The sequence below is a fragment of the Hibiscus syriacus genome, unplaced genomic scaffold (assembly GCF_006381635.1).
Source record: "Hibiscus syriacus cultivar Baekdansim isolate YM2019G1 unplaced genomic scaffold, ASM638163v2 tig00003725_pilon, whole genome shotgun sequence".
Lineage (NCBI taxonomy): Eukaryota > Viridiplantae > Streptophyta > Magnoliopsida > Malvales > Malvaceae > Hibiscus > Hibiscus syriacus.
In genome coordinates this window covers 1,203,347-1,215,595 of record NW_024061982.1, presented here as the reverse complement: position 1 = coordinate 1,215,595, position 12,249 = coordinate 1,203,347, and the positions used below count along the sequence as shown (strand labels likewise).

The 12,249-nt window shown below is 35.2% G+C and overlaps 1 protein-coding gene and 1 pseudogene across 1 annotated transcript; both read left to right on the top strand.

The window, feature by feature from the left end:
• The first annotated feature begins 5,195 nt into the window (after positions 1–5,195).
• Positions 5,196–7,635, top strand: LOC120183523 (annotated as a pseudogene).
• A 3,235-nt stretch (positions 7,636–10,870) lies between these two features.
• LOC120183075 lies at positions 10,871–11,735 on the top strand. The gene is made up of 2 exons (XM_039187862.1): positions 10,871–11,389; positions 11,468–11,735. Exons 1-2 carry the CDS (start codon positions 11,278–11,280, stop codon positions 11,665–11,667), a joined length of 312 nt encoding a protein of 103 aa, XP_039043793.1. The 5' UTR covers positions 10,871–11,277; the 3' UTR covers positions 11,668–11,735.
• Positions 11,736–12,249: the final 514 nt, after the last annotated feature.

Below are 12,249 nucleotides of genomic sequence, written 5' to 3'. Positions count from 1 at the left end.
TACCTTCATCTTCTGTTGTTTATCATATAAGCAATAACCAGTAATACCAATCCATTGTTGTCTTTTCTCTCATTCGATTATGCATTTTTCCTTTGATCTTTCTAAAATTCCATATAATGTCACTCATCACGTTGACAATAACATTCATCTCATCACTCTATATCAAAACTGTCCTCTGTACTTCCATATTTATCGTATCTGATTCTTTTAAATCAATCCCTTTCATTTCTTATACTTGTATTTTCCTTCCTGAAGGTTCCATGCAAATACTTATCTCTGTTTCTACATCATAGCTATCTGCTCAGAATATACAATTATATTCAAATTCATATCATAATCAATTAACTCCACTATATCTTTCCTCCAATCTTATAACTCTAGCACCTTTACTCTGACAGCTAGATAATAACTTTGGTTCAGTCTAGGGCACAAGCCCTCTTATACCAATCATATACATTCTTTCCAATCTAAATTATCTTAACATTCGCTTACTTAACTTATCAATTTCACCTCTATTCTCATACATCCTGAAATTTCTTTTACTCAAACTCAACATTCTGACTTCCTGTGTCCTATAATCTGATCATCGATATACATATTCTCAAACTCTTCTTATCAATCCTCAGCTTTACTTAAATATACAAATTCTTACTTCCTTTTCCTTTACTATACCACATTACTATGATCCAAATATGCAACTGTATCCAGATCCATTACGGATTTGGTTCTCATATCCTGACAATATCTTATAATCTTATAATTCCAGTACATTCCCATCGCATATTCTCGTTAGCTAACGCTAACTTTTCCGTCTTAACTGCAAACCCTTATCATATAAACGCTCTTGCTTATACACAATGTTATTCCTTCATTTTGAACTTATAAGCTCTGACTTATACATCTTATACACTTGTCACTGATGCACTTATCCTTAAGTTCTTCCATACGTACTCATCACGTCCTTAGATATTTTTAACATTCTTATGGTGACACCCGTTCACCATATTCTATCTTATCCACATAATAACTCTATATCGTTTTTCCGATTTCAAACGATGAAAACTTTCTATCATTATTCAGATATGATTTCAGCTTTCTGAAATCAACTTTTGATCTTACTAGGCATTTCCTGAGGTGTACGCTCTTCATCCTGCCTGGCCAGGGCAAGTGAATAGCTATCACAATCAGGAATATCACCTTTCACTTACTTTGAAATTATTACGATCGGATTTCTACTGTATTAAACTATTCTTATTCTATTAGCAAGACAACATACTCCTTACACAATCAGATCAGAAATTTTTCAATCTATGTTGGCATGTACACCTTTTATGACACTTTGGACTTCGGTTTATGCCGAGAATCGGCTAAACCTTAGCTCTGATACCATTAAATGTAACACCCCCAACCCGTATCCGACCCGGATACGAGTCCGAAGTGTCACATTGACTTTTTAAACATTCATTCGTATAAAATAGTGGGTAATTTAAAACTTTGATAACATTTAATTTATTTCAAAGCGTTTACAACAGATATCAGAGTTCATACCATTTATATCTTTAGACTACATGCCAACTACACTCTGTAAACAGTACATACATTTTCTGATCTGACATTTGGTAAGGAAAACTGACCTGTCTTGCTCCGCATTACTCTTTACTCTTCTCGAAACCTACGCGTGAAACAATCACACGCTAAGTCGAAGACTTAGTGAGGCATAACGACTTATAATGCACTTTAAAACATATATCGATACATGCATGTTCTTTTCTATCATGTTATAGCAATTCCATGCATTCTTCGTATCATATAAAATCATATCAGATTAATTACAGTAAATACATACAGACACATAATTCATCATTAACAGTTTATCATGTAATCACATACTTTTATTGTTAACCTTTTCAATCAAACACTATACACACACAACATCATATGGTTCACGTAACACATTTCAAACCACTTATAACCCCATCGTATACATATCACATTCAGTATGCTTGTTTAATCACTTTATTAGCCCATGTACACTAGTGAGAACTTAAGGTATGTGAGTACATTGAGGTTGTGCACACATATGCTGTCACCACAGCTCGATCAATGTCCCGAAGGACCAGTCCATAGATTCCGAAGAACCTAGGTAATCAGTTCATATGTCCCGAAGGACATAGGTAAACAGTCCATATGTTCCGAAGAACATAGGTAAACAGTCCATATGTTCCGAAGAACATAGGTAAACAGTCCATATGTTCCGAAGAACATAGGTAACCCTCGACCCTTGGCATGCCAACTATACCCCTAGCTCTCATATCACATAACATGGGCATTATCATTTATAACAGTTCACATTACTTATTCATATTCTTTCTCTTATAACCACATATCTTTTCTTTTCAGTCACGTATCACATGTACGTGTAATCATTAATCTCATAACCACATGTTCCTTCTTTTCTGTCACATACTACATGTATGTGTAAACATATATCTAATATCATATGTTGCATGCAATCACATAGATCTTATCTCATAACATATACTTGTAGTCACATAGCTTCTTTTCATATTCTCATAGGATCACATAGTTCATATCTTATACTTTGTTTTCTCATGTTCACATATATCATGTCATATGGCTCATATCTTTATCATGCAGTCACATAGTTCAGTTTCACATTACATAGCACATACTTCTCATAACATTACATTCAAAAGCATGTTAACACATATAATCATGCATACATACAATTCATGTCATTCATATACGTATAATCATATATTCATGCATTCTAACAGAGGAAATAGAATTGTCGCAAGTCTTGTTTCCATTTAGCACCATAAACTAATTAATATGCACTCACCTGGCCTCACTAGTCAATTCCAATCTCTTATCTTTCCCCTTGATCGATCTTACTTGCCAAACGTTCCGGAATTCTTTATGCGTAGAATCTACATAAATGTACATTTCGAGGTAATCATTAGATACCTACACCTTGTAATTGAATACTAGCAACTTAAACGAACTTATTAAACCAATATTAACATTTTTCTTTAGGGGGAATCGGTTCCCTACCATGGGGGTATCGATTCCCTCAAGACATTCTGGAATTCTGTCGTTTGAAGGGGTATCGGTTCCCCTTGAATGGGTACCGATTCCCCTTGCCCAGAAATCATATTTTCAACCCGAAAATTACTTCATTTCCACTCAAACCCTTCATATATCATCCCCTTTTCATTCTTAACTCTAGTATACATACTTAAACCAATCTATATTCATTTATTTCATCTTAAACCTCAAAATCCTATCTTCCATATGAGATTCAAAAATCATACCAAATTTTCAATGTGTTCTAATTCCAATTCTAACACTCCAAATCTCTTAATTTAACCATTGACAAGTCAAATTTAACTTCAAATTCTACTTATCAATTCCTTTCCAAAATTTCATATAAAAACTCCAAATCTTTAATCTCTCTTAACCTCTCCATCATTTGTTTTTAAGATGATTTAAGCTTTCCTTAAGCTTAGTTATCATCTAATAATCAAAACCCAACCTTAAAATCAACAATTCATTTACAAACAAAGAACTTACCTTTTGAAGCTAGCCCCACGTGAAGAAGAGAAGGCAAGAAGAAGAAAGCTTCCAGATAGCTCTCTTCCCACGTGTATATAATTCCTTAAATGATCAAATGACCATTTTACCCTTTATTTCCTTTAACAATTACAAAATAACCTTCATCATATGCATCTAATAATCATAGAGCTATTTCATTCTTCTATTTTAGTCATCAAATTATGAAACTTTACAATTTGATCACTAACCCGGTATTGAGGATGTTACAAACCAGCCCTAGTTATTTGAAATATAAATGTATTAAAAGTGTTCTTAGCAAGTATAATAAATCTCTAAACTATAAATCCTAAAACCCTAAACTTTAAACCCTTAAATTATAAGTTCTATATCTTAAAATCTAAACTAAAACCCCTAAATTATAAAACCTTGAACTCTAAACTTAAAATCTTGAGCCACGAACCTTAGAACACTAAATCTTAAAATCCTAAATCCTAAAACTTAAAATAATAAATTGTGAAGTCTAAACCCTAAAATTATAAAACCTAAATCATAAACCCTAAATCTTAAATATGAATTTAAACCACATCTAATTAAATTTGATCATAAAAAATTAATAATTAAAAATCGTCTAATCAAATTTAAATTTGAATCGGATAAGTAGCTCAAAATGACTCGAATTAGTATGAGTGTCAAACCCAAATCATAAAATCTAAAATGATTCAAACTCAAAATTATTTAGGCATAATGTTAAAATTAGCGCCGACGTTTACCTTAATGGTCGTTTTAGCCCATATTTCTTTTTTAGCTCTTTAGTTCTCAACATTTTGTTTTTTAGTCAAAATAATCTTTGGTGGATGAAAATTATTATGAAAATTATTAGTCAACGTATGTTGCAGATGTAACATTTTCACATATGCTTAATTGTTAACGTGTCACATGTCATATTATCACCTTAGGTGATGTGACATGCAACCAAAAACTGAAACGTTGATGACTAAAGTGCTCAATAAAAGAATAAAGATCAAAATGATAATTCAAGTGAATGTTGGGAGCTAATTTTGACATCATATCAATAAATTAGCCCAATAAATCAAATTTACAAACTTAAATCTAAAATAATTTGAATAAAAAGCATATACTGATATAAAAGAAAAACTAAAATGATTTGAACCCGAAATGGCTCAAACATAAAATAACTTAATTTTGAAATTAAATCAAATCTAAAATAACTTGAACTTAGAATAGTAAAAAAATAACCCAAACTAAAAATAACTTAATGGCTCAAACATAAAATAACTTAACCTTGAAATTAAATCAAATCTAAAATAATTTGAACTTAAAATAGTAAAAAAAATAAGCCAAACTAAAAATAATCAAAACAATATGAATCTTAAAAATTTTAAATCCAAATTAGCAAGCTCAAAACCAACTCGACCCATCCAAATGCATCGAGGACGGGCTACAAGGCCAACCATTTTAGGCCTGAGTATTGGAGATTCATAGGGTCGACTTCTTAGTGAGCAGCCATAATCAGATCACTACCCTAGTTATTCAATGCCAAGAAGGCCAATCAGTGACCCAGGCACCTTGAAAAGGGCCTCTTTATCTTTGGCGTGGCGTTCTTTTTCTGTCTTGAAGAAGAAGAAAACCCCTCTTAAAATAACAGTCCAGGGAAGGAGAAACAGAGGGGGAAATCAATTTTCCTAGTTGAAGCAAATAGCAAATCACGACGGTTTTGTAGGGGAAAATGTTCAGGAACCAGTACGATACCGACGTCACTACATGGAGCCCGGCGGGGCGGTTGTTCCAAGTGGAGTACGCTATGGAGGCCGTGAAGCAAGGATCCGCAGCGATCGGACTCCGATCCAGGACCCATATTGTATTGGGTTGTGTCAACAAGGCTAACTCCGAGTTGTCTTCTCACCAGAAGAAGATCTTCAAAGTTGACGATCACATCGGCGTCGCCATCGCCGGTCTCACTGCCGATGGCCGCGTCCTCTCTCGGTATATGCGAAACGAGTGTATCAACTACAGCTTTACGTACGAGTCGCCGCTTCCTGTGGGCCGACTAGTAGTCCAACTCGCTGATAAAGCCCAGGTCTTTAATTTCTCAATTAAATTTCCATCCTTTACTGTAGTTTAGCTTGGTGGTGATGATTTAGGGCTTTTTAGAAATGGGAAATTCTTTGAGGTTTTAAGCCTTAATTCGGTCTGCACTCTGCTGAAGTATTGACAAGTATGACGTTTTTGAGTATTGATTTGGAACAAATAATCCTTCAAAAATTGAATCTCATAATAGTTATTGACTTCCAGAAAACTGTTCTGAATGAAAATTACTTCACATAGAAGGGGCTATGGTATGAACGAATGATGATTAAGTAATTTACAAACTATAAGTAAATAGCATTACCCAATTGCATTATTGCTGAAGTGGCAGATGATTAACAATGTAAAATGATAACTGAATGTCCAATACGAAATAGAAGAAAATGAAATGGATAATGACAATTAATATTATGCAAATAACAAATGTTTACAACAGAGGAATTTCAATCTTGTGGGTTTTGTATTCCATAATTGAGTTAGCGATAATTGAATGCTGTGGTAAGAGTTTGAGTGTATCTGCCATCAAGTGACCTGGGAAAAAAGCTTATATTCGCTCTTTCTTAACGACCAAAAACTTCATTGCACAAAGCTGGCTAGAGAAATAAAAAGCATGGTTTGAAAAAGCATGTTGTTATGAGTGCCTGCCAATGAATTTTAATTGAATATCATCTGTGTGCTTACGTTTAACTGTGCCGGTTTTATGTGATCAAGTAGAATTTTACTAGAATTCATAACAACTCAGTACGGATTGTGCATACTCTGATTGATGTTGGAGAAGAGATTGTTAGTGCTATTGCATTAAATGATGTAAAGTCATTGAAGTTTATTGTTGTTAGTTACAATAATTTTGATATATGATCTCTGTTTTCTGATGCCACTTTGATAGTTACTTGAAAGTCTTTTGAAGTTGCTCTTTTGTTTCGTTTCTTTACTGTTTTCTGCTTACTTAATTCACTGCTCAAATTTTGTAGATTTTCCCAAATATAATAGGAGCATTTTCTTGCTTCAGTTACATATTTGAATGTCTAATATTATTTGTATATCTACATTTCTGGCATTATGTAGCAAACTTCTATTTTCTGGTGTTTAATTTGTTGTAACCCCAATTTAAAACTCTTTTCTTGTGGAAAACAGAACCTACTGGATTTCTTGAAAGCTGAACCATATTTTTTTAGAACTAGCTCAATACTGTTATTTGTTTCTGTAATTGAAAAGGGGAAAATTCTTGTGTTTTTGGTACCAGGTCTGCACCCAACGCTCTTGGAAACGACCTTATGGTGTGGGTTTGTTGGTAGCTGGCTTGGATGAATCTGGAGCTCATCTCTATTATAACTGCCCAAGTGGAAATTACTTCGAGTACCAGGCTTTTGCCATCGGATCACGTTCGCAAGCTGCAAAGACATACTTGGAACGCAGGTTTGAGAATTTTACAGATGCATCACGGGATGATCTGGTCAAGGATGCTCTTATGGCAATAAGGGAGACCCTGCAAGGAGAAACCCTAGAAAGCTCTGTATGTACGATTGCTGTTGTAGGGGTTGGAGAGCCGTTCCATATTTTGGATCAGGGAAGTGTACAACAAATGATTGATGCCTTCGAGATTGTGGGAGAGCAAGAAGGTCCTGCTGCTGAGCCTGATGCTGCTGCAGGACAGGACGCATCAGCCGAGCCTGAACCTGAGCAGGGTGCTGCTGCTGGAGAAGGCGTGGCCCCAATGGATATTTGAGGATGGAAGAACTAGCGTCCCATCCTTCTAGATGAGGTTTTCTAGCATGTGCTTGGAAATTTGGGTCAGTCACTGTAGACATTATTGTGTTGAATGTTTCCTTCTTTCTTATGCAAGATTATCTTTTACCCATTGGTGCAAAAATGCATGCTAGCTTAAGCTGAAACTTAAAAGTACATTTACATTTATACTCAAGATATTCTCATTGAAGTTGTTGACTTATTTAAGTGCGATTGCCATTTGAATTATGAATGATCAAGAATGTCATTGGTGGTGGCGATTTTCATTAATAAACTTAAGAAGAATTTTGTAGAAGAAGAAAGAAATGGGGTAAGGAAGATTAGAAAGAAATATTCATTAGATTTTTCATCTCAGTGGTACCACTTTCTTCCTTATTTATGCGGTCTCTGATTCTAGAAGCAGACAAAGTTTGTTAGACTTTTAAGAGCTCTCATCTCCTGTAAACATCGACGTTTTCCTGCTGGACGATATCATTAGCTCCTGCTGCTCATTTCATAACATTAGCCCCCTAGATGAAGAACCTTGCCCTCAAGGCTCAATTCAGAGTCGGTTTCTCTCGTGACATCAGTCTCAATCATCTCTACCGAGACCTGGTAATTGATGTTATACCATTACTCGATCCATGCTAAGTAGCCTTCCCACCGACTTGGATGATCCCCTGTCAAGCACTGAAGATACATCTGCAGATCTCGTGCATAATTCTGATTCGGTTGTGATCTCTATTGAACGTTGTATCCCATGCAATTTAATGGATCCTTTGTATCGAAACCTTAGCCACATACCCGTTGTGAAAGCGCCATGGTAAGGCAAAGAAATGCTCATACCACCCCATCAGTATGGGGGGGGGGGGTATTCGATTTCGCCATTTCCTTCCATAACTCACTGACAAATATCCGGTTGTGATCTTTATTGAACGTGGTATCCCATGCAATTTAATGGATCCTTTGTATCGAAACCTTAGCTATATACCCGTTGTAAAAGCGCCAAGTAAGGCAAAGAAATGCTCATACTAGTGAGTTGATTAACGACCACCAATGTAGCCTCCTTTCCATTGGATTTGGGTAACCCGATAAAGGAATCCAAGGAGTTGTCCTCGAATACTTGCTCCGGGATGTGTAGGGGTTGAAGAAGTCTTGTTGATGCAATGCGCTGATACATGACACTCCAACGCAAAATTCCTCGCACCCTGTTGTATTCCTTTCCAGTAAAAAATTGTTGCCAATCTCTGAAAAGTTCTAAATGTCCCTGCATGACCCCCAATGATCGAACTATAGAATTCTTTTAGCATTCGAGATCACTTAACAAGTTCCTCAGGTACCATGATTCATCCTTTGGTCAGAACCAATCCATTATTATCCTTGAAGTTATGATACTCGTTACTATCACGGGTAAATAAGCTTAAGTTTAGCAACAGTGGAATTTTCGCATCCGAAATTTCCTTTTGGTACCCTCTCTCCGCCTCCTTGGATTGTAGGACCTCCTCCTCCCAATGACACTCTTCATCATATCAAGAAATTTTGAAGAAAAAAGAACATTTTGCATAAAAATGTTACGGCAGATTGAAAATCAAGTGGAAACAAATGGAATTAGAGATTTTTGCCCTAATTTCCTCATTAAATAGATGGAAAACGTCATATCTTCCTGACTATTGTAATCCATGTCTCATGAACACGCTAATCATAAAAGCGACACTTACACATCCTGCCGCTGGAAAACAATCATTAAGACAGTCCCCAAGAAATACATCATTAAATTCAATACATATTTTCACACACACGAGTTCCAAATCAATCACTTGATATTATTTCGATTAAGGAAGGAATAGGTGTTGTCCGGTCTGTTTTTGAGATTTTAGTGGCATGGGTGAATATAAAAATTAGGTCTCTAATAACAAATATTAAAAAAAAATAATTAAGTGAAAATTAAAAAAATAATTTAAAGTGCTGTTAATTTTTTAATGACGAATAACAAAAAATAAAAAATGTAACTTTAATTATGACTTTGAAGAAAAACAATAATGTGATGGCCAAAGCGGAAATAAAATAATAAGTGAATAATTAAATAAATAATTTATCCCTTTTAATTATATATAAATTTGTAATTTTAGTCCCTGAGCAAGTGGGGGCCTGGCAATTGCTCCTTTTGCCCATACTCAAGGACAGGCCTAGGTGTTATACTTTCGGAAGAACTCCTTCGTGATATACAATTATTCCTCAACATCTCCTTTATTTATCGAAGTTTTCAGAATTTTATATCCTCCAGCCAATCAAGCTCCCTTAATAAGACTTTTGACGAGCCCATAAAAAAATTTAAAATTAAATCTATTGTCATGCAACCATATTTTACCGTATGAGTCTATATATAATTATCATAACTCTAAGCATAACATCAACATTAATTGTTTATATATAAATTCATATACATGACAGAGAAATAAATCTAGAATTAATTATCTCCTAAACCCGCGTTATTCATCAACCACAATTTGTCCTAACTCTTCACATTTGCATTTCGTTTCCCTGTATTCGTCGATACAATAATCTCTAAATCGTCATCCATCTTTGATATTTGCTTAGTCTTTCTATAGAGTGTTAAAATATAATTGAAGAGAATATTATTATTTTTTAAAATCCTAAGTTTAAACAGTTATATCTATAGAGTGTGTGTGCATTGTCAATAGTTAAAATATACATATAATTAAAATTTCAAATGGAAAGATCACGGGACGACGCTGCCACGGTGGCGGCAGCATGGCGCCGATAGCAAAGTGGAAATAGCGAGTTCTCTAGAACGTTTCAGTACTGCTTGGATCGTTCCACGGCACATCTTATAGAAAGCTGAGTTGGACCTTATTTTTAAATTTTTAAATCCGACACTGTATCCAACGGCATTGGGATTTACATCCTGAACCTATTGATTGGTTTCTTTGTCGCCTAAGGTTGATCCTGAAGTCAAGCAGTTGGAAGAAATCTCATTGCCAACTAGGGGCTCCGATGAATTCAAGGCAGTTCAAGTTTTGGTAATCTACATAACCCCTTTTTCCTCTCGATCTGTGAATTAATTTCTCGTGATTGTTACTACGAATAAATTCTATGGGGGTGTCTGTGAGCATTCTTGATTCTTCCGTTGAAATCTGTGCATTTGTTGACCATGATGATTATCATTGGAATACTAATATAATAACAGTTTTCCTTTTGGGTTACAACAGAGGTATACTGGGAAGGAGACAGCTCCCAGTGGCACGAGTTTAGCGATAGATTAAAGGGTTGCTTGCATCCTTTTCTGGAAAAGAAAAGTTCAAAAGTTATTTTAACACTTGTTTTTCCACATGATATTGGCTTTGTGGATGGTGCAAAAGAAAGGGTAGTTATGAAGCAGCCATCAGGGGAAGCTCTCTGGAACATTTTTCAACTCTTGATAACTCAATATTTGGGGTTTTTAAATTATTTAGCTTGTCAACTATCTGGTGGTTGTATATAAACTGAGTGCAGGGGTAGCTATCCTAGAAGAAATTTGACTTGGGGAGATGATGTCGAAATGACAGATGGAATACTTAATTATTGATCACACGTCTTGGAAAACAACTCCCTACCAACAGTAATCTCCATGAGTTTTTCCCTTTTTGTTTGTTCTTGAATTTGATTAGTTGAGCAAAAGATTATTAAAATTTGAATATTATAGTTATTAATTAATACAAGTTTTATAATAGTATTGTTCCTTAAACATGGCCTGCTAATTGTTGAAGGTTTTTCTGCCTGGCACTTTCCCTTGCCAAGTCTCTCCCTCTCAAAAACCTTAGCATTAAAGCTTTGTGGTAATAGAATCCATATTTCATAGAGAAAGCAAAAATGGGTGATAGAATCTTTGTGGTGATATTCTTCTTCTGGGCAGCTCTCACCATTATCACCCCAACCCTTGTTCTCTTGTCAGAATCCTCCAAACCCTTTTTGGATACCAATGGTAAGAGCTTAAAATCTCACTTCTTTTAGTGTTTTGTCTCTGAATGTTATGTTGAGTCGTTTGCTTTACAATTTGCAGGTCAGACTAGTGAGGGAATTAAAGATAGGAGAATGATTGGATATGGAGTGAAACGATTAAGCAATTCAAGCATATCTTCAATTCAAATGAAGGAAACAGCAGCCACAATTGAGCACAACTGGAGCTGGTTTCAAGAACTTGAAAGCTTAGTCAGCAAAGTATTTCTAAAAGCAATGGGGATGTTAATCAGTACCAGCTAAATTCAATCATAAACTTTCCAGGCAAGCGTACGTTTGCAACCCCACGTTTTCCTAGTACTTGAAGCAAATCCTTTGATTACTAGAACACAAGATCATCAGGTTTATGTATGTCGAATCATTACCGTAAAAAGCTTTGTATACCAGAAACAAAAATTACATACAGTAGGTGAAGGAAAACGTCAGTTGATTGAATGATTTGTCATATATGTCAGAGTTGGATTAATTCAGAGATTTTCAGGATTGGATTGTCTCCTGAATGAGACAAAGATCATTTTTATGAGAGTTGAAACAGAGGATGTTTTACATTGACAGCATCATTTATGGATTGTCCTGGTGTGAATTGTCTAAGCTTAATTCAACAAAAATAATGCTTAATAATTGTTGATAGCCGCCGGCTGCTAGCCATTGTTTTAGATTTTTATTTTCAATAATCTCTTACTTGAAGATTTGATTGGAACAATCATTTCTTCACACCATTCTTTCTACCTTGTACCATCATGTTGCTTACGTCTTTGACAGGCCACAAGAGGATCGACACCAAATAAATTTATCAGCATTGATCGCCTTCGTCATGAAATCTGC

Bases quoted from the DNA above. Each gene is read 5' to 3' on its own strand.
- LOC120183075 (XM_039187862.1), top strand. From the start codon at position 11,278: ATGGGTGATAGAATCTTTGTGGTGATATTCTTCTTCTGGGCAGCTCTC. The intron at 11,390-11,467 runs GTAAGAGCTTAA...TACAATTTGCAG, and splicing joins ACCCTTTTTGGATACCAATG to GTCAGACTAGTGAGGGAATT.